Genomic DNA, 23,289 nt, shown 5'->3' on the forward strand with positions numbered 1-23,289 from the left:
TCTGCAGTTACTGAGGAATAAAAAGTAATTTTTTAAAAATCAGCCACAGAATTTAGGCACAGCACAGATTTGGTCTTCATCTTATTGTAATACTTTCCTAGCTTTAAACATTCTTTAAATATTTTCACTGGGTGCTGGAAAAAATGTGTTTCCCTGAATTTTTAGTTCTCCTATTGCATCAGAATCCCAACCAAGTATTCTGAAGGTATTTGGCATTTCCATCTAGTAGCCAATTACAGCTATAGGGGCAGAAATTTGTTATTGCCCATTTTCGGGCACATAACTTTCGGCGCACTTCCGGCGAATGCCCAAAACAGAAAGCCTAAGTCTTGTCAGTTATTGCCAAAGTCTTAAAATGCATTTAGTGGCTCCCAAAGGAAAAATGTGGTGGCAGTGTTTTACAGTGAAAGGGAAATTTCTGTAAGCATATAAAGTTAATATGCTTTGAATCTATTTCTAATGTTCTTTTTATTTCAGATTTTTTTTTAAAATCTCTAAATGAATCAGCTTTTTTTAATCATCCTAACACGAACAAAGTTGTCACCACTGTCTTCACTCCAACATTCGATAACTACCACCAAAGCAACTTATTATTTATATCTTAGATCCCCATGTCTCAAAAACAGTGCAATCAGACATGTTGGTACGTTTTCTTTGTATGAAGAAATTCCATCTTTCACTTAATTGTAATTTTCATAGCTAATTGTCCCATAATCATCACACTCCTCACCTTTCTCCCATTGCATCAATGGTGAAATTTGAAAACTTCAGTCTATATATGTATTTTTATCAGTTAATTAATAAGGTTTGGGCTTTGTTAAACTTATACATTAAAAAACAAATATCCAAATTCACTTACTAGTTTGGGAACTGATGAGGTATATTCATATATTTACATTTTACATCTTGGGGGCAATTTCTGTAAAGACATGAACTTTCTACTACAGGATTTTCAATTTTTTGTAATTCATCAAAATTTTGAAAAGATTGATTAACCGCAACTATATACAGTATAATAATCCTAATTATTTCTTAAACTGTGTACAGTCAACAACACAAATCATTTAAATGAGATCAGTGAATTTGACATTTGCAATTGAAAACTTACTTCCATTTGCAGTTAAACTTTAACGACCTAGGAGTCTTGTATTAAATCTATTTTTCATAATAGAATTGGATTCTGCGGGTTTATTACAACAAAATATACCCTTCAACAAAAGCAATGGACTTGTCCTTTGGTTCATTAATTTATAGCAGCTTATGTTTTCAAGTTGTCGGGATGCAGAGTGTATCTTGGAAGTAGCCCAGGGGCATACTGACCCATCAAGATACAAGGAAAAATGGCAAGTGGGCTCGCCAACTAACACAAACATTCTTCTTCAAGGTAAGGGGAACCCTGTCAGGCCACTGGCCTGGACACCACGAGTTATCTAAACTGCTGCCATTTTATAGTGCCAGTCAGCTGAAAGTCAGAGAGATTTTCACTGGATTTATAAAATTAGAGTACAAGAAACTATTTGGATTTGATTGTAATTAGAACAGCAATTTTATAGAATTATTGCTGCATGATGTGAACCATCCACCTATTTGGGTGAACTCAAAACAAGCCAGCCAATTTTTTGTAAATGTAAGGAAGTTTAAAAAAAAACTACAAACAGCATAATTAGTTGTGCATTATGTAGATTCCTGACTGAAGTAATTTAGAAATCAGAAAAATTCGGCTTGGTTCTCCACCCATGATGGTACAGAGGTCAATACAGTCTGCCCATTAATTTTTGTTTTTTGCTCATGAAATGTTGAATCATCCAGTAATTCAATTTATGCAATAAAAAAAGTGCCAGTGCTTTTTTTCTGCACAATTTTAATTCAAAATTAACATAATTCAAATTAAGAGTAGACTCTTAAATTAAGAATGTGAATGTAAAAGGTATGATCAGTAAGTTCGCAGATGACACGAAAATTGGTGGGGTGGTAAATAGCGAGGAGGGTAGCCTCAGTCTGCAGGACGATATAGATGGGTTGATCAGATGGGCGGAACAGTGGCAAATGGAATTTAACCCTGAAAAGTGTGAGGTGATGCATTTTGGAGGGACTAACAAGGCAAGGGAATACACAATGAATGGTAAGACCCTAGGAAAGACAGAGGATCAGAGGGACCTTGGTGTGCATGTACATAGATCCCTGAAGGCAGCAGAACAGGTGGATAAGGTGGTTAAAAAAGCATATGGGATACTTGCCTTCATTAGCCAAGGCATAGAATATAAGAGCAGGGAGGTTATGATGGAGCTGTACAAAACGCTGGTTAGGCCACAGCTGGAATACTGTGTGCAGTTCTGGTCGCCACACTATAGGAAGGATGTGATCGCTTTGGAGAGGGTGCAGAGGAGATTCACCAGGATGTTACCTGGGCTGGAGCGCTTCAGCTATGAAGACTGGACAGGCTGGGGTTGTTTTCCTTGGAGCAGAGAAGGCTGAGGGGGGACCTGATTGAGGTGTACAAAATTATGAGGGGCATAGATAGGGTAGATAGAAAGGAACTTTTTCCCTTAGTAGAGGGGTCAATAACAAGGGGGCATAGATTCATGGTAAGGGGCAGGAAGTTTAGAGGGGATTTGAGGAAGAACTTTTTCACCCAGAGGGTGGTTGGAATCTGGAACTCACTGCCTGAAAGGGTGGTAGAGGCAGGAACCCTCACAACATTCAAGAAGCATTTGGATGAGCACTTGAAATGCCATAGCATACAAGGCTACGGACCAAATGCTGGAAAATGGGATTAGATTAGACAGGGCTTGATGGCCGGCGTGGACACGATGGGCCAAAGGGCCTCTTTCTGTGCTGTATAACTCTATGACTGTAGTCAGTCAACATATTTATACTATATCTTCACATTTTTAAGAGATTTCAGTAATTCAACAACACCTTGCATCTATATAGCACATTTAACGTAGTAAAACATTCCAAGCTGCTTCACAGGAGCATTATCTGACAAAATTTGATCCCGAGCCAAATAAAGAGATATTAGGACAGGTGACCAAAAGCTTGGTCGAGTAGGTTTTAAGGAGCATCTTAAGGAGAGAGAGGTAGAGAGGCAGAAAGATTTAATTTAATTTAAATTGCTCAGTGGAGTGTCTATGCCCAAGTCTTTCGTTGATCAGTAACCTCGCAGCCAAAGGCCCCAGAATGATGCAGACCAGTTGCAAACTGATGGGCTGCAAGTCTAATTTTTCTCCCTTTTTGTCTTTACAGACAAGGCTGTGCACAACACCCAGGGTTTCGGGGGGGTGGGGGTGTGGAGGGGAGGGGAAGAGAAGAAGCCCCAAACCTCCATTCTCTAACCCTCCATGAGAAGCCGGTGGAATTTTGGGCTGTTGCACCACTGTCTCTGTGGTGAAGGCCAAGGATTGGGTGGGGGGGGGGGGGCGGCAGAGGGAGAGAACAGAGTCCAGATGCAGGTGCTATCTCTCAATGCTTCCCCTCCCCACCCCTTATGCAACATCCCAACAGGGACAAGGGTAACTATTCTAACCCTTTGTTTTTCTTTCCACAGGTCATTTAATGGGCTGGAAGCCAGTCACTTTGGGGGAGAAGGGGGTGGACAGGGAGGGGGAGCAGGATCCAGAGGAGCTGGAGGACGTGGACTCTAACCCTTTTGTGTAGCTTATCCTCACTGAGCTGGCACACAACAGGGCAATGCTAGGCCAGAGCTGTACACTTCACTTCTTGCATGGGAGTGTACACTTCTCTCCACCTTCAGGCCATCCCCAAGCAGAGTCAGCATCACCCAGCTCTCCTCCTCCAGGGACGAGCACAGACACGTTCCATCAGGTAAAGTGTGCAAATCAAAGCTGGGTGAGCTCTTCAATGTTGCAAGCCAGTTCCGGGAACAAGGGAGATTCTGAAGAGGTGTAGGGTGTCACCACCTTTCCGGTGAGACTGGTTAGAAGATGGCCAGGGATGAGCCATGGGACTCTGATCTAACAGCTGAGGGATGACGAGATGCCTGCTGGTGGCGCATCAGAGGGGCATGAGGACTCTGAGGTCCATCAGCAGGAACCTGGAGCTTCTCACAGGTCTGTCTTCCAAGTGATGCTGAGGGATGTTGGAGCTGGAAATGTTAGAGCTGTGAGAACGAATGCAGCAGGTGGCGGCTGCATTAGGATTTGCAGCAGGTCCCCAGGTAGGGTCACGGGGAGCAGTCAGGCTTTTCACCCTAATGGAAGCACAAATTTCTGCTCGAGGCTTTGGGCGACATACGGGAGGGCTCTATGATGGCTTCCAATCTCTTACGGAGGCCTTGCTGGGTCTGACAGCTGCCAGCATTCCAGCCATCAAGCTGATGACTAGGGCCGCAGATCCAGGTGCGGTCAAGTCCATGCTAGTGCCAACGTTTATTGTGGCTGCACCAGCCAGGGTGCAAGCCTTCCAACAGCAGGAATCTGTGCCACCTATACATGGCAAGCTGCATGATGCAGCCAAGGATCACCCTCCTTCACCCCATGGTCCAGGAGCACATAACTGTCAGCATGGACTCACCACACTTCCACGACTTATCAGCTCACCACGTCCTACCTTTCCAATCCTAAGAAGACTACAACCTGGCGCAGGGGAGCAGTTGACCAAAGAGCTCGCCTGTGCACTGGAGCCAAGTGGGGTGTCCGGAGGAAGTAGGGTGAATTAAATTCCTGTCTCTAACGCCCTCTCTTTCTCCTCCTTTGTCCAGGGGTTGGGGGCGTGGGGAATTAAGCTGCCTGGCTGGATTATTCTGACCATCACTGTTATGTCATGCTTATTCAATGACTACTTTAATTTTGAACAGCTGCTAAGTAAACACTTCAATTAATTTAATTAATTTAACAAAGGAAGATGGTTGTGGTGGTTGAAGTTCAATCATCACAGCCCCAGGACATCGCTGCAGGAATTCCTCAGGGCAGTGTCCCTCTTTTGGTAGGACCAGAAAATAAACAAGTAAACTTTAACTAATAAACCTTTACAAAAACGTTAATAAATCAAATTAGAATTTGGTTATCCAAATTAATTATGCACTCCAGTCCCCGCGGCGCCCACCGGTCAGGGCAGTGTCCTAGGCCCAACCATCTTCAGCTGCTTCATCAATGACCTTTCCTCCAACATAAGGTCAGAAATGGGGATGTTCACTGATGACTACAGTGTTCAGCGTCATGCACAACTCCTCAGATAATGAAGCAGTCTATGCCCGCATGCAACAAGACCTAGACGACGTTCAGGCTTGGGCTGATAAGTGGCAGGTAACATTCGCGCCACAGAAGTGCCAGGCAATGACTATCTCCAACAAGCGAGAGTCTAACCACCTCCCCTTGACATTCAACGGTATTACTATCGCTGAATCCTCCACCATCAACATCCTGGGGGTCACCATTGACCAGAAACTTAACTGGACCAGCCACATAAATACTGTATCAACAAGAGCAGGTCAGAGGCTAAGTATTCTGCAGCGTGTGTCTCACCTCCTGACTCCCCAAAGCCTTTCCACCATCTACAAGGCACAAGTAAGGAGTGTGATGGAATACTCCGCACTTGCCTGGATGAGTGCAGCTCCAAAAACACTCAAGAAACTCGACTCCATCCAGAACAAAGCAGCCCGCTTGATTGGCACCCCATCCACCACCTTAAACATTCACTCCCTCCACCACTGGCGTACTGTGGCTGCAGTGTGTACCATCTACAAGATGCACTGCAGCAACTCGCCAAGGCTTCTTCGGCAGCACCTCCCAAACCCGTGACCTCTACCACCTAGAAGGACAAGGGCAGCAGGCGCATGGGAATACCACCACCTCCAAGTTCCCCCTCCAAGTCACACACCATCCTGACTTAGAAGTATATCACCGATCCTTCATCATCGCTGGGTCAAAATCCTGGAACTCCCTCCCTAACAGCACTATGGGAGCACCTTCACCACACGGACTGCAGCAGTTCAAGAAGGCAGCTCACCACCACCTTCTCAAGGGCAATAAATGCTGGCCTTGCCAGCAACGCCCACATCCCATATACAAATTTTTTTTTAATGTAAAGGTTGAGGGTTCAAATCCCACTTGGGCTTGAATACCAAATCTAGGCTGTCACTCCTGTGGGAGTGCTGCACTGTCAGAGGTGCATCTTTCAGATGAGACGTTAAACGGAGGCCCCATCTGCCCTCTCAAGTAGATGTAAAAGATTTCATAGCAGTATTCCAAGAAGAACCTGGGATTTCTTCTCGTGTTATAGCCAATACTTATTCCTCAACCAACATCACTGAAAAAAATGGATTATCTGGTCATTATCACATTACTGTTTGTGGGATCTTGCTGTACATAAATCGGCTACCCTTTCCTACATTACAACAGTGATTGCACTTCAAAAGGTACTTCATTGGCTGTAAAGCGCTTTGGGACGACCGGAGGTCGTGAAAGGTGCGATATAAATGAAAGTCTTTTCTTTCTAGGTATACAACTATAATTAAAACTACAAGAATGATAGAAACTTGTACTGGGGACGGGCGGATGGCAGCAATATAATTTGAACGTTGTATTTAACGGGTTAGATATGCTCTGCCGTGATTTCATTGAATTTCGGTTTGGCTTGTATTTGTTTTCTATTTGCCAAAACACAAGAGAAACACTATTTTCAATACAAGTATCAAATACAAAGCAGATTTGTTTTTAAATGCCAGCGAATTACCTCATAGATCTGTGGGAGTGAGTGTGATTTGATGTAATCTTTCAACTCGGGATCTGCGTGCGGTATGAAGGCCATGTCTGCTCCCTCAATGGTTGGAAGGCGCCCCTGAGCAAGCGCGCCTATACTGTCGCCATGGTAACAAGCTTTGAACCGCCGAGACCAACCGTAAGGGCGGCGGCGGTCCGACTGCCCGGAATTCAGCGCCAAGAGATTTCTAATCTCATCTTTATGACGGGCCCCTGTTGCCCTTCTGATGAATTGTACCAGAATTTTTTTCTTAAATTCACAGTCCACTTTTTGAAAAACATCAACTCATAAGGGGCAGCACGGTGGCATAGTGGTTAGCACTGTTGCCTCACAGCGCCAGAGACCCGGGTTTGAATCCGGCCTCGGGCGACTGTGTGGAGTTTGCACATTCTCCCCGTGTTTGCGTGGGTTTTCTCAGGGTGCTCCAGTTTCCTCCCACAGTCCAAAGATGTGCGGGTTAGGTTGATTGGCTATGATAAATTGACCCTTCGTGTTAGGGGGATTAAATACGTGGGGTTATAGGGACATGTGTTGGTGTAGGGGTTACGGGGATCGGGTGGGATATGTGTCGGTGCAGGCTCGATGGGCCGAAATGGCCTCTATCTGCCCTGTGGGGTTTCTGTGATTCTGTGATAAGTAAAAAATCCACCGGAAATTTGGCAGAGGTTTTGGCAGTTTATGCGATCAGTTTGAAAACACGCCCACTTGGTTCAGGTGTGCGGGTGGATATTAGTTTTCAGTGTTGTGCTTTCATTAAAGAACCTCAATGCCCGTAAAGCTTATCTACAACTGGCTGAAATCATTCCGTGTGCCAGGCATGCTGAGTGATCCGACCGGTTCCTTTGGGATAAATAAAGAGCGCTATAATTAAATCAAACCCCCGCTCCTGTCCGAAATAAAATCAGGAGCGCTGTTAAATCACAGCAGCTCCATAAGCATCTAGAGTTTTTAAAAAAAAGGTTACGTTTCAAATTGGTATTAGATCCGAAGGTTAATCTGTGTTTTCTCTTGCAGATGGTGACGGAACTGTTTAATCTTTTAAGCATTTCTGTATTAATTTAAATCCGGTAAATGGAGCTTGGATAACAAGAACAACTTGCATTTATATAGCGCCTTTAACATGGTTAAACGCCCCAAGGCGTATAACCAGACAAAAATTGACAGAAGCCAAAGAAGGAAACATTAGGACAGGTGACTGGTCAAAGAGGTTTTAAGGAGGGTCTTAAAGGAGAGGTGGGGAGTTTTAGGGAGGGAATTCCTAGACAGCTGAAGGCATGGTTGCCAATGCTGGAGGGAAGAAAGTGGGAGATGCAGAAGAGGCCAGAGTTGGAGGAACACAGTTCTTGGAGGGTTATAGGGTTGGAAGAGGTTACAGAGATAGGGAGGGGTGAGGCCATGGAGAGATTTGAACACGAGGATCAGGATTTTAAAATTGAGATGTTGTTAGATAGGGAGCCAATGTAGGTCAGTAGCCACAGGGATTATGTATGAATGGGATGGTGTGAGTTAAATTACTGGCAGCAGGGTTTTGGATTAGCTTAAATTTATGCAGGGTGGAAGATGGTAGGCCAGCCAGGAGAGCTTTGGAATAGTCCATTCTGGAGGAAACTAAAGCATAGATGCAGTTTTCAGCAGCAGATGAACTGAAGCAGGAGCAGAGACCAGCAATATTACTGAAGTAGAAGTAGGTGGTTTTGGTCCCTCTGTCTGGAGTCCTGGCTCTTATGATGCTCTTTAGTACACACCAAATGTTTTCCTGGAACTCTGTCTGGTAGTCTTCTTCTTCTTAAGCAGTCCCTTGGAACCGAGGATGACTTGCTTCCACATTAAAAATGAGTTCGCAGGTGACTGATGAGTCCAATGCGGGACCTACAGTCTCTGTCACAGGTGGGGCAGACGGTGGTTGAAGGGGCGGGTGGGTGGGGTGCTTGGGTTGACGTGCGCTCCTTGCGCTGCCTGCGCTTGGCTTCCGCTTGCTCCCAGCGAAGAGACTCGAGGTGTTTGGCACCTTCCCGGATGCTTCTCCTCCACTTTGTGTGGTCTTGGGCCAGGGATTCCCAGGTGTCGGTGGGGATGTTACACTTTTTCAATGAGGCTTTGAGGGTGTCCTTGAAGCATTTCCTCTGCCCACCTGGGGCTCTCTTGCCGTGCCGGAGCTCCGAGTAGAGCGCTTGTTTTGGGAGTCTCGTATCGGGCATGCGGACAATGTGACCCGTCCATCGGAGCTGATTGAGCATGGTCAGAGCTTCGATGCTGGGGATGTTGGCCTGAGCAAGAACACTGACGTTGGTGCGCCTATCCTGCCAATGGATTTGCAGGATCTTGCGGAGGCAGCGTTGGTGGTACCTCTCCAGTGCTTTGAGGTGCCTGCTGTACATGGTCCATGTCTCTGAGGCATACAGCAGGGCAGGTATCACTGCTGCCCTGTAGACCATGAGCTTAGTGCCGGGTTTGAGGTCCTGGTCTTCAAACATTCTCTTCCTCAGGTGACTGAAGGCTGCACTGGCACACTGAAGGTGGTGTTGGACTTCGTCGTCGACGTCTGCCCTTGTTGACAGTAGGCTCCCGAGGTATGGAAAGTGGTCCACGTTGTCCAAGGCCTTGTCGTGGATTTTGATAATCGGGGGGCAGCACTGTGTGGCGGGGGCAGGTTGGTACAGGACCTTTGTCTTACGGATGTTTAGTGTAATTGTGACCATCTTCAAGAAAGGTGACAAGTCCGATTGCGGTAATTACAGAGGAGTTTCCCTGCTATCTGACACAGGGAAAGTCATCGCAAGAATCCTCAATTGCCTTCTCCCAGTGGCCGAAGAGCTCCTCCCAGAGTCGCAATGCGGATTCCGCCCACTAAGGGGCACAATGGACATGATCTTCACCGCGCGTCAATTACAAGAGAAATGCAGGGAACAGCACCAACCACTGTACATGGCCTTCTTTGATCTCACAAAGGCCTTCGACACCGTCAACCGTGAGGGATTATGGAGTGTCCTCCTCAAATTCGGCTGCCCTCAAAAGTTTGTCACTATCCTTCGCCTGCTTCATAACGACATGCAAGCCGTGATCCTGACCAACGGTTCCACCACAGACCTAATTCACGTACGAACCGGGGTCAAGCAAGGCTGTGTCATCGCACCAACACTCTTCTCAATCTTCCTTGCTGCAATGCTCCATCTCACCCTCAGTAAGCTCCCCACTGGAATGGAGCTAATTTACAGAACAAACAGGAAACTGTTCAACCTCCGTCGCTTCCAGTCCAAATCCAAGGTTGTCCCATCCTCTGTCATCGAATTACAGTATGCAGACGATGCTTGCGTCTGCACTCACTCGGCGGTCGAACTCCAAACCATCGTAAACACCTTCACCGAAGCATACGAGAGCATAGGCCTTACACTAAACATCTGTAAGACAAAGGTCCTCTACCAACCTGCCCCCGCCACACAGTCTTGTAGTATATCCAACAGGACTACACTAGTTCATTGCCTGAAACCTCCCTGTTTTCTAGCTGCACTCATCCAGCAAAGTTCTAAAGCTCTCTAGCTCTGTTCCACTTGGTGCTACTTATGCAAAGAATACAGCTCCTTACTTGTGGTTGTTATTCCCCTTCTACCATACTTTGGAATGCAACTGTAGATGTGATTCAACATATCCCACAGTATAATAGTAACCATGAATAATGTCCAAAGTTCCTGTAAGTATAATTGAAGCCAATGGCGTCGTTCAACATTGTATAGTAGTGAGGTGATTAGCACCAATAGGTAGAGTGCTGCATGTTCCAAAGTACATTAGTAAGCTAAATAGTAACTACATTTAGGGTCCAACATGTCTTGGTCTACAATGGCAGGCCTTCAGCATTAAGTAGGACTCAATGGCCTCTGCCTTGACTTATCTGTAATTCCTATCCAGCATGATAGGTAACTTGGGACACAAGCGATCCACTTAATAGTTTAACTTACTATTGGATGCTCTTTTACCTATGGTTCTTGCTTGTATCTTATGTGACAATCATCATTAGATAAATAAATTGCGAATCTTTGGAATTCTATGCTCCAAAGGGCTGTGGATAGATAGATTTTTGGACTCTAGGGGAATCAAGGGATATGGGGATCGGGCGGGAAAGTGGAGTTGAGGTCGAAGATCAGCCATGACCTTATTGAATGGCGGGGCAGGCTTCATAGGCCGTATGGCGTACTCTTGCTCCTAATTCTTATGTTTTTATGTCTTATAAATACATGAAAAACACACTCTCAGTTCTCCTTAATTATTATTACATACTCTTTTAATTAAAAAAAGTTGTTTGACCCTCTCAGACATGAATTCCCATAACTTCTTTAATAAATAACAATCTCAGTTTGACCTTTCCTAAAGAAAATTAATCCTAATAAATGCCCCGTCACCAAGTAATTCAGTATGATTTTGTTATCGATTTATTTTCTCCCAAAAGAATTTAAAATCATTTGGCGTCATTGCTTTGACCTAGCTTCACTTTCATTATATTTGACAGAAATGTATATAATTAATTCGCTAATAGATTCATCTTCTTTTGAATTTTTGCATAAGTTACTGTTAAACCACAGTATACTTTTTCATCCACTGATGTCAGATTTACCTCCCATTTCACTCCTCATGGCATGGACTTATACTAGGTATGGTTTCACAGTTGCCAGTAACCCCCATGTAACTCATCCAAAAAGCCATTCTTCATATGTCAGTCTAGACAATGTATGGGCTGGCTATTTGATCATTGAGAATATTACAGCTAAGCATAATTCTATGGTTGTGTACTTTTCCAGTAGGAATTAATGTCTGATTTTAGCCATGGTGCTGAGGCCAATTATAGTGCACTAACACTAGACTGAATGAGAGAAGCTACCTCAGCACAAATTGATCTTACATGGAACCTTTCTGGTCTGTGTGATACAGTGCAGGGCAATGTAATTAAACACCAAACTTGGGTTATAGGGGTGGGGAGGGAGTGGTCCGTTACTCAATTTATTTTCCACATCCTCAGCACAACTGTTCAGTAACATCATGGCTGATCTTCTACCTCGACTCCACCTTCCCGCACTATCCCATTATCCCTTGATTCCCTTAAAATCCAAAAATCTATCGATCTCTGTTTTGAATATACACAACAACTGAGCCTCCACAGCTCTCTGGGGTAGAACAGTCATAAGATTCACAACCCTTTGAGTGAAGAAACTTCTCCTAATCTCAGTCCAATTTGGCGGACTCCTTATTCTGAGACTGTGACCCCCCTAGTTCTAAACTCCCCAACCAGGGGAATCATCCTCCCAGCATCTACCCTGTCAAGCCCTGTAAGAATTTTATGTTTCAATGAGATCACCTCTCATTCCTCCAAATTCTAGGGAACATAGGCCAAGTCTCCTCATAGGATAATCCCCCCATCCCAGGAATCAGTCTGGTGAACCTTTGTTGCACTACCTCTATGGCAAGTATATCCTTCCTTAGGTAAGGAGACCAAAACTGTACACAGTACTCCAGGTGTGGTCTCACCAAGGCCCTATATAATTGCAGTAAGACTTCTTTACTCTAATACTCCAATCCTTTTGTAATAAAGACTAACATACTATTTGCTTTCCTAATTGCTTGCTGTACCTGCGTGTTAACTTTCAGTGATTTGTGTACAAGGACACCCAGGTGCCTTACTATTATTACTGTTACATCATGTAGATTTTTAGGCTGCCTTAGTTCCTGGAACAGGCTGCTGTGAAAATTATTTTAGCCTCACTGCTTGGGTAAGTGTGTTGCAGCTGAGGCATATGTGTGCACAAGCATAGCTTATCATTGTGGTTTCCAGCTTTTGATTTTAATGCTTACTCAACCTACTTTAAATTGTGGCATACATATTTTGTTGGTAGGAAACCTGAAATATTAATTTTGTTTCTCATTCTTTTCACATATTGATCTTCAAATCCAAAAGCCTTAGCTTGGTTCATGATGCTTATAAATTACCAACTTGTGATTCATTGCCAATTATATTATCTTATTTATATTATATAAAATAACAGATGGTGAGGGTTTTATAGGATGTCTGCACTTCTAGAATAATTTCAAGTATGTATTACATTACAATTTACACCAAATTTGTACCCATAGTTCCAAAATCTTTACATGAAAATGTTAGCATGGAACCATTGAATTTCTGTCCAATTTAATTGTACTGCCCCCTCCCATCCAATTGAGTTTTTTAAATTTGTTCTTGGGATGTGGGCGATGCTAGTAAGGCTACATTTATTGTCCATCCCTAGTTGGCCTGAGGAGGCCTTCTAATGAGAAAATGGTGCTAGGCAGCGGGTGGCAAGTTCTCTAGCCTTCCCGGAAGGAAATTAGTGAACCAGTTGGTAATATGTACCCTATAAATCTCCCTAACCTTTCTCCTTTTATATGCTTCAAGGCCATGTACCTGCTATAGCTAAAAACATATGCTACTCTCAGATTATTGCCAACGCCATTGGCGCCAGCCACTAAGAAGTGAGCCAGAGCAGTCCAGTGAAAATGCTGCTTCCTTCACACCTGTCAAAATATCTTCATTGTATATACTTGGTTGCTCTGGTCTGTACTTGGTTGCTCTGGTCTGTACATGATACTGAGTTTTGAAAGAAAACCAGAAACACCAGTCTATATAAAAGCAAAATACTGTGGATGCTGGAAATCTGAAATAAAAACAGAAAATGCTGGAAATACTCAGCAGCTCAGGCAGCATCTGTAGAGAGAGAAACAGAGTTAACGTTTCAGGTCGATGACCCTTCGTCAGAACCGGAAAAAGTTGGAGATGTAACAGGTTTTTAAGCAAGTGTAGGGGCAGGGAGAGGGGAGAGGGGAGGAAAGAACAAAAGGGAAGGTCTGTGATAGGATGGAAGGCAGGAAAGAATAACAGACAAAAGGGATGATGGTGCAAGGCAAAAGGAGATGATAATGGGACAATTTAAGAAACAAAAGATGACTCTAGATGAAGTGTAAATGGCAATGGCAGGATGATTAACAGCTGCCATGTGAGAGAGAGAACAAAAATGATGGGGCAGAGGTTATGGTCTGAAATTGTTGAACTCGATGTTGAGTCCAGAAGGCTGTAAAGTGTCTAATCAAAAGATGAGGTGCTGTTCCTCGAGCTTATGTTGAGCTTCATTGGAACAGTGTAAGAGGCTGAGGATGGAAAGGCCAGAGTGGGAGTGGAGCGGAGAATTAAAGTGACAGGCGACCGGAAGCTCGGGGTCACCCTTACAGACTGAACGGAGGTGTTCCGCAAAGCGGTCACCCAATCTGCGTTTGGTCTCCCCAGTATAGAGGAGACCGCATCGTGAGCAGCGAATACAGTATACTAAATTGCAAGAAGTACAAGTAAATCGCTGTTTCACCTGGAAGGAGTGTTTGGGGTTCTGGACAGTGGGAAGGGAGGAGGTAAAAGAGCAGGTGTTGCATCTCCTGCGCTTGCACAGGAAGGTGCTGGGCGAAGGGGAAGGTGTGTTGGGGGTGATAGAGGAGTGGACCAGGGTGTTGCAGAGGGAGTGGTTCCTTCGGAATGCTGAAAGGGGAGGTGAGGGGAAGATGTGTTTGGTGGTGGGGTCGCACTGGAGATGGCAGAGGATGATCCGGTGAATGTGGAGGCTGGCGGGGTGAAAGGTGAGGACATCTGCTCTGACGATTTCACCTTCCATACTAGTGCTTCCGACATGTCTTCCTTTTTCCTCAACCGAGGATTCCCCTCTACCATGGTTAACATAGCCCTTGACTGTGTCCGTTCTGTTGATCATCCTGCCATTGCCATTTACACTTCATCTTTTGTTTCTTAACTTGTCCCAATACCATCTCCTTTTGCATTGCACCATCATCCCTTTTGTCTCTTAATCTCTCCTGCCTTTCATCTTATCACAGACCTTCCCTTTTGTTCTTTCCTCCCCTCCCCCTCTCCCTGCTCCTACACTTGCTTAAAAACCTGTTACATCTCCAACTTTGTCCAGTTCTGACGAAAGGTCATCGACCTGAAACGTTAACTCTGTTTCTGTCTCTACAGATGCTGTGTGACCTGCTGAGTATTTCCAGCATTTTCTGTTTTTATTTAACACCAGTATATATATATATATGGTGAGTATAAACCAGCTGCACATGTTGTATCTATGTTAGCAACTTCATAGAACCATAGAAGTTTACCTCATAGGAGGAAGTCATTAGGCCTATTGTGCCTGTGCCAGCTGTTTGCTAAAGCAATCCGAAGCAAACTCCACTGCCCCGTTCTCGTCCCATAGTCTTGTATCTTCCTCTGCTTCAAATATTTATCAATTTTTCCTTAAAAGATGCAAGGTCTCTGACACAACCTGTGGAAAAGCATTTTATGCTTCAACAACCCTCTAAATAAATTCTTGCTAAATTAATTCCTCACTCTCTTAGTAATAACTCTGAATTGATAACCTCTCATCACTGACTCCACAATCAAAGGAAATAGTCTTTCCCTATTCACTCTATCAAAATTCTTCAGCACATTATCGAAACTAACTGAGTTGTTCAGCACTCCATTTAATCTGCTCTACATGAAATAAATATTTTTCGCATCAAAGTTAGAAAGTTAACTTGAAATCATATTATTGCTATTTTGAACTCTGCTGAACACATGCGGTAATCTTGGAAACTGAATCTTACTCGTATTGGGTTGAACTTAACTAATGATGTAGATTCTGTTATCTTATACTAAGTATCAGTTACTTTTATTATGATCACCGCTATTGCACCGTATAATGGTACATGATACTGAGTTGTGTAATGTTATAGATGTAATTAAATAAAGTAGTTGTTAAATAATGTGTTGATGTCAAGTCCTTGAGGTCTTCCAGGTATGTTGAGTTAATAGTAAATGTTTGCCATACTGCATTACACTCGCGTTAACCATTGGCTGTGGCAGTTTCTTATTTGAGTTAGTTTGTGTAGGATTGAGTCAAACACCATCACATACAAAACCCAATACACAAATTGTAAATCCCAGTTTAATATGATTGTGGACATCTTTTGGGATTTTTCAGCCAATTCTTCCTATGAAGCTGAACACATCAGAGATCAGGCTTCGAACACAGCATTGTAACAGTAGCACACCTATACTACTATGCACCACAGAAAATCAAGCACCAAAAAAGCATTGTGCAGGACCAAAATTCTGTTCAAAACAACTTGAAGTTTGAGTAGGGTTAGTTAACCAGTTACTAACTTTCATACACATACATGTAGAAGTTCAAGTGTAGTACAATCTGCTTTTATTAATGACACAGACCCAGTATCCTGATTTCACTCCTAAATGACCTAGCACTCATTTTAAGATTATGCCCCAGGTTCTGGATTCCCCCACCAGAGGAAATAGTTTACCTGTTGCTATCAAATCCCTTTATCATTTTTAATATCTTGATTCAAGGGAATACAAGGCAAGTTTATGTAATCTGTCCTCATAATTTAACCCTTTAAGCCCTGGTACCATTCTGGTGAATCTGCATTGTACTCCCTCCAAGGCCAATATATATTTCTTGAGGTTCAGTGCCGAAAACTGAACGCAGTGCTCCAGATGGGGTCTGACCAAGACTCTCTACAAATGAAGCATCACTTCCTCACTTTTGTATCCCAACCCCTTTGCAATAAAGGCCAACATTCCATTAGCTTTTTTGATTACTTACGCACTAACTTTTAGTGATTTGTGTACATGGACACCTAAATCTCTTTACTCCTGTATAGCCCCTAGTCTCTCACCATTAAGAAAACACTCTGATTTGTCTTTCTTGGATCCAAAGTGGATGACCTCACACTTCCCCACATTGATCGCCATCTGCCATCGTTTTGTCCACTCAGTCCGTCCATGCCCTTTTGTAACTTCCTGCACAACATACTTGACCTCCTAACTTAGTGTAATCTGTAAACTTTGATATACAGCTCTCGGTTCCTTTATTCCAAGTCATTAATATATATGGTGAAAAGCAAAGGCCCCAATACAGATTCCTGGGGAACACCACTTGTCACATCCCATCAATCAGAGAATGTTCCTTTTATCCTGACTCTCTGGGTTGGATTTTCATTAAGCTGTTGGGAAGGAGGCGGGACTACAACTTTCGGGTTTTAGTCCCGCCTCCATCGACGTCCGGCCAATCGACGCGATTTTCCCTTGATTGACCTTGTTGAGCCCGCCCAGCGGGCTCAGCAGGCCAATTAAGGGCCACCCGGCAACAGGTGATGTCACAGACTGAAATTTCATCTGTCAAGAGTTTTTGACAGATGAAATATCAGTGTTTCACAGCTGTTTGAAGCTGTCAAACACTGACAGTCTGACTTCTAACATGAGTTCTTCTATGCAGACTCAGTTAGAACTCTCACCGGCACTCAAAGTTGAAGGCTGTCACTTTTGACAGATCGCAGCCATTCAGCTTTCAGTTCCGGCTGAATGATGGATTCCCGAAGCCTAGAGGAAGAAAGGCTGTAAAAGTAAGTACAGGTAATTTAAACTTCTTTACACACTTTAGACACACCAAACACACTTACCTTTGCACCCATGCACCCATCATTCACCTGAACACCGACATCGCGACCCCTCCAAGTCCTTCAACCCGACGGCCCGCCTGCTCTAACCTGGCGTGGTTTGGAGCCGTCGGGAATCCCACATGCCACCCCTCAAAATAGGGATTAGGCCAAAAACTGCCTGTTAACTACCTGTTAACAGGCAGTTAATTGGCACTAATCCCTTCCCGCCTCGGGTCAGCGGGTCCCAGTGCGGGGCGGGTACCCACCTCCCTTGAAACTTACGTGGAGGCGGGTTTTGGGCGGGATGGTGTCGGGACCCCCAAATTCAGGATTTTTGCCCCCTACATGCCTGAAAGCCTGCCTCACGGCACACTGAAAATCTGGCCCTCTGTCTCCAACCTCCCAGCAATTACCAACACAGGTCACAAGCTTGCCTCCAATTCTGTGCACTTTCATTTTTGCTAACAATTTATTGTATGGAACCTTATCAATATCCATATAGACAACATCCATATACACTGTCCTATCTGCCATGCTAGTGACCTCCTCAAAAGTGCAACTAGATTAGTCAGACATGACCTACCCTTCACATCCATGCTGACTCTCTTTAATTGGGGGTAATATAGTAGCATGGATAGAGGATTAGTTAATGGACAGAAAACAGAGAGTAGGGATAAACGGATCTTTTTCAGGTTGGCAGGCTGTAACTAGTGGGGTGCCGCAAGAATCAGTGTTGGGGCCTCAGCTATTTACAATCTATGTTAATGACCTAGATGAAGGGGCCGAGTGTAATGTATCCAAGTTTGCTGATGATACAAAGTTAAGTGGAACAGTAAGCTGTGAGGAGAACACAAACAGTCTGCAAAGGGATATAGATAGATTAAGTGAGTGGGCAGTAAGGTAGCAGATGGAGTTTAATGTAGGGAAATGTGAGGTTATTCACTTTGGTAGGAAGAATAGAAAAACAGAATCTTTTTTAAATGGTGAGAAACTTTCAAATGTTGGTGTTCAGAGAGATTTGGGTGTCCTCATGCAAGAAACACAGAAAACTAGCATGCAGGTACAGCAAGCAATAAGGAAGGCAAATGGTATGTTGGCCTTTATTGCAAGGGGGTTGGAGTATAAGAGTAAGGAAGTCTTGCTATAATTGTACAGGGCCTTGGTGAGACCACACCTGGAGTACCGTGCACAGTTTTGGTCTCTTATCTAAGGAAGGATATACTTGCCTTAGAGGCGGTGCAACAAAGGTTCACTAGATTGATTCCTGGGATGAGAGGGCTGTCCTATGATGAGAGATTGTGTAGAATGGGCCTATACTCTCTGGAGTTTAGAAGAATGAGAGGTGATCTCATTGAAACATAGAAGATTCTGAGGGGGATTGACAGGGTAGATGCTGAAAGGTTGTTTCCCCTGGCTGGAGTGTCTAGCCAGGGGGCATAGTCTCAGGATAAGGGGTAGGCCATTTAAGACTGAGATGATAAGGAATTTCTTCACTCAGAGGGTTGTCAATATTTGGAATTCTCTGCCCCAGAGGGCTGTGGATGCTGAGTCTCTGAGCATATTCAAGGCTGAGATAGAGAGATTTTTGGACTCTAGAGGAATCAAGGGATATGGAGATCGGGCAGGAAAGTGGAGTTGAGGTCGATGATCAGCCATAATCTTATTGAATGGTGGAGCAGGCTTGAGGGGCCGTATGGCCTATTCCTGCTCCTATTTCTTATGTTCTTAATCAGCTTTTACTTATCCAAGGGCTCAGTCACTCTGTTGCTGATGATAGATTCCAGTAACTTCTCCACAACTGATAATTAAGCTGACGAGTCTGTAGTTGGTTTCTCTCTCCTTTCCTTCTTAAATAATGGAGTGACATTTGCAATTTTCCAATCCAAAGATACAATTCGAAAGATTGCAATAATGACTGAATAATTATGTCTGATTATATGACATATCATTTCAATTAAATATTTTTAAGCATTTTTGAGAATCATCACATCAACGATGATGATTGCAGGCAAAAAAGCCTTCATGCTAATTGCCAGGTGTATCCTTGGCTAAAGAAAAGGTGATTTTATTTCCTCAATGCTCACTTTCTGCCTGCTGTACAGATTGAGCAGCTGAATTGGTTTAGGTCTCAACGACACTTAGAAACATAGAAAAATAGGAGCAGGAGTAGGCCATTCGGCCCTTCGAGTCTGCTCCGCCATTCAATATGATCATGGTTGATCCTCTATCTCAATACCATATTCTCGCTCTCTTCCCCATACCCCTTGATGCCTTTTGCATCTAGAAATCTATAAGAACATAAGAAATAGGAGCAGGAATAGGCCACTTGGCTCCTCAAGCCTGCTCCGCCATTCAATAAGATCATGGCTGATCTTGGGCTCAAAGCCACTTCCCTGCCCGCTCCCCCTAACCCTTCACTCCCTTATCTTGCCAAAATCTGTCTATCTCCACCTTAAATATATTTAATGATCCAGCCTCCATGGCTCTCTGGGGCAGAGAATTCCACAGATTTGCGACCCTCTGAGAGAAGAAATTCTTCCTCATCTCAGTTCTAAAAGGGCGACCCTATATTCTGAAACTATGCCCCCGAGTTCTAGATTTTCCCATGAGGGGAAACATCCTCCCTGCATCTACCTTGTCGAGCCCCCTCAGTATCTTATATGTTTCAATAAGATCACCTCTCATTCTTCTAAATTCCAATGAGTATAGGCCCAACCTGCTCAACCTTTCTTCATAAGTCGACCCCCTCATCTCAGGAATCAACTGAGTGAATCGTCTCTGAACTGCCTCCAATGCAAGTATAACCTTCCTTAAATAAGGAGACCAAAACTACACAGTACTCCAGGTGTGGTCTCACCAATACTCTACAGTTGTAGCAGGACTTCCCTGCTTTTATACTCCAATCCCCTTGCAATAAAGACCAACATTCCATTTGCCTTTTTGATTACTTGCTGTACCTGCATGCTAACTTTTTGTGTTTCATGCACAAGGACCCCCAGGTCCCTCTGAACTGTAGCATTTTGTAATCTCTCTCCATTTAAATAATTTACTTTTTTATTTTTCCTGCCAAAGTGGATAACCTCACACTTTCCCACATTATACTCCATCTGCCAAATGTTTGCCCACTCACTTAGCCTGTCTATATCCCTTTGCAGATTCTTTGAGTCCTCTTCACAACTTGCTTTCCCACTCATCTTTGTATCATCTGCAAACTTGGCTACATTACACTCGGTCCCTTCATCCAAGTCATTAATGTAGGTTGTAAATAGTTGAGGCCCCAGCACCGATCCCTGTGGCACCCCACTAGTTACCATTTGCCAACTGGAAAATGAACCATTTATCCCAACTCTCTGCTTTCTGTTAGTTAACCAATTCTCTATCTATATGCTAATATATTACCCCCAACTCTGTGAGCTCTTATCTTATGCAGTAACCTTTTATGACTGCATTATGATTTTCCAAATGCCCTGCTACTTGCTTCCTTAATGAAGGATTCCAGTATTTTCCCAACGACAGATGTTAGGCTAACTGATCTATAATTTCCTGCTTTTTGTCTCCCTCCTTTCTTAAATAGGGGTGTTATATTTGCTGTTTTCTAGTCCGCTGGGACCTCTCCAGAGTCCAGGGAATTTTGGTATATTGCAACCAATGCATCCACTATCTCTGCAGCCACTTCTTTTAAGACCCTGGGATGCAGGCCATCTGGTCCAGGGGACTTGTCGTCTTTTAGTCCCATTATTTTATCAAGTACTTTTTCCTTAGTGATAGTGATTGTCTTTAGTTCCCCCCTCCCTGTGGCCCCTTGATTATACATTATTGGGATGTTGTTAGTGAAGACAGATACAAAATATTTGTTCAGAGTCTCTGCCATTTCCCCATCCCCCATTATTAATTCCCCAGTCTCATCCTCTAAGGGACCAATGTTTACTTTAGCTACTCTCTTCCTTTTTATACACCTGTAGAAGCTCTTACAATCTGTTTTAATATTTCTTGCCAGTTTACGCTCATAATTCATCTTCTCTCTATTATTTTTTTAGTCATCCTTTGCTGGTTTTTAAAAATTTCCCTATTCTCTGGCCTCCCGCCAATCTTGGCAACATTGTATGCCTTTGTTTTCAATTTGATACCATCCTTTACTTTCTTAGTTAGCCACAGATGGTGCTCCCTTCTCTTAAAATCTTTCTTTCTATCTCCTTCTTAAATATATTCAGTGACTTGGCCTCCACAGCCTTCTGTGGTAGAGAATTCCACAGGTTCACCACCCTCTGAGTGAAGAAATTTCTCCTCATCTCAGTCCTCAATGTCCTACCCCATATCCTGAGACTGTGACCCCTTGTTCTAGACCCCCCCCCCAAGCCAGGGGAAACATCCACCCTGCATCCAGTCTGTCTAGCCCTTTCAGAATTTTATACGTTTCAATGAGATCCCCTCTCATTCTTCTAAACTCTAGCGAATACAGGCCTAGTCGACCTAATCTCTCCTCATACAACAGTCCTGTCATCCCAGGAATCAGTCTGGTGAACCTTCGCTGCACTCCCTCTATGGCAAGTATATCCTTTCTTGGGTAAGGAGACCAAAACTGCACACACTACTCCAGGTGTGGTCTCACCAAGGCCCTGTACAACTGTAGTAAGACATCCTTGCTCCTGTACTCAAATCCTCTTGCAATGAAAGCCAACATACCATTTGCCTTCGTCATCCATGAAGAGATATACGAGATGGAAAGGTCTAATCGTGTTTCCATCAGCTTATAAAGGCAGAAGCTTGTCTCGTCTCCATCATAGTTAAAGACTGAAATTAAACTTTGTCTCCCTTTTACAGATGGTTGCAGCTTGGTTTTTGAGATGTGAAAATAGGTTTAGATAGCAGTTTAAGAGATTGCCCAACAGCAGCTTGAATCAGAAGGATAGACTCTGAAGTATCTAGTGCATTTGTTGTGAAAATAAGTAGGGTCAGGAATGGGATGTTGGTTTGAAAACTGAGAGACTTTCAAGTAATTTGAGTCAGTGTGATGTTCTGACCTTAATCTTACAGATTAAAATGTTGTGCTTGTTATTATGTTAATATAGCAGGAGGATCCAGGAGCAACTCCTCCAGAGACAGGAGTGCTGGCGGTGGGACCGTCAGGATCCACAGGGGGGCGAAGACCTCAGCTAACTGGTACGGAACTTCTCGACATGTGTCGGGCCCGAGTGATCACTCGTTAATTCGGTGTCAAAGACCAGCTACTTTCAAGGACCTGCCGAGTCCTCCAACTCCCAAGTTAGTGTGTGTGGGTCGGTGTGATAAACCCCGGATACACTTGCAGTTGGCCGAGATCGCGTCCCTCCCATTTCCACACTCGCGGTGTAGCCGGGCCGCCTCAGGCTTCACATCTCGCTGAGAAAATGATCGAGCTCAGGCACCAGGCGATTATTGAGGGTTGTTCTCGCACTGGCCCTTGTCGGCGGGGCATGAGTGTGTGGTGGTAGTTTGACTTCAAGAAGTGGGTTTGCGAGTCCTCTGCCGGACATTGGAATGGGCGCTGTGGCTGGGGGGAAGTGGCCACTGAGGCTGGCCATGGGGCTGTTGGCGGCAGCAGGCGGACTGTACGCGCTGTATAAACTGGCAGCATTAAACCGGCACCAGGAGGAGGAGCGAGGCGGCGGTGACTGTGAGTCGAAGAAGCAGAACTTACTACACCGAGTGTCCGGCCTGAAGGTAGTGGGTGACAACGAAGGTACTGCGGGCACTCAACAGGGTACATGAGGCAGAATTACATAAAGTATGAAAGGAAAAAAGGGCATTCAGCCTATCAAACTTACTCCTTTCACAGTATAATGGACTATTACCTCATCCCATTAAACCCCCTGAAGGAAAGTGCAACTTCCAAGATCCTCAAATCAGGGGAGAACTGCAGATTGTTCAGTACGATAGCAAAATACTGCGGATGCAGGAAATCCGAAATAATAGAAAATGCTGGAAAAGCTCAGCAGGCTAGGCAACATCCGTGGAGAGAGAAGTGTTCTTTTATCCCCATTTCCCAGCCCCCAAACTGGCCTTTTACTCTTGTTTCATTTCCTG

General features: G+C 44.1%; 2 protein-coding genes across 3 annotated transcripts in view; one reads left to right on the top strand and one right to left on the bottom strand.

Annotated features, from left to right (window-relative positions):
- Positions 1–6,864, bottom strand: part of fbxl13 (F-box and leucine-rich repeat protein 13) — a 301,931-nt gene extending 295,067 nt beyond the window's left edge. The window contains exon 1 of the mRNA XM_086010428.1: positions 6,694–6,864. Coding sequence (XP_085866554.1) covers positions 6,694–6,768 — 75 coding nt within the window. The 5' untranslated portion in view covers positions 6,769–6,864. The remainder of the gene's footprint in view (positions 1–6,693) is intronic.
- A 1,448-nt stretch (positions 6,865–8,312) lies between these two features.
- Positions 8,313–23,289, top strand: part of armc10 (armadillo repeat containing 10) — a 42,124-nt gene continuing 27,147 nt past the window's right edge. The window contains exons 1-3 of one of the 2 annotated variants that reach the window (XM_086010430.1): positions 8,313–8,404; positions 14,753–14,806; positions 22,296–22,386. In XM_086010430.1, coding sequence (XP_085866556.1) covers positions 14,753–14,806; positions 22,296–22,386 — 145 coding nt within the window. In that variant the 5' untranslated portion in view covers positions 8,313–8,404. The other variant, XM_086010429.1, reaches the window with a different exon arrangement.

This window comes from Somniosus microcephalus, chromosome 17 (genome assembly GCF_052327205.1).
Source record: "Somniosus microcephalus isolate GS21.2 chromosome 17, FLI_Smic_1.0, whole genome shotgun sequence".
In the NCBI taxonomy this organism is placed as follows: domain Eukaryota; kingdom Metazoa; phylum Chordata; class Chondrichthyes; order Squaliformes; family Somniosidae; genus Somniosus; species Somniosus microcephalus.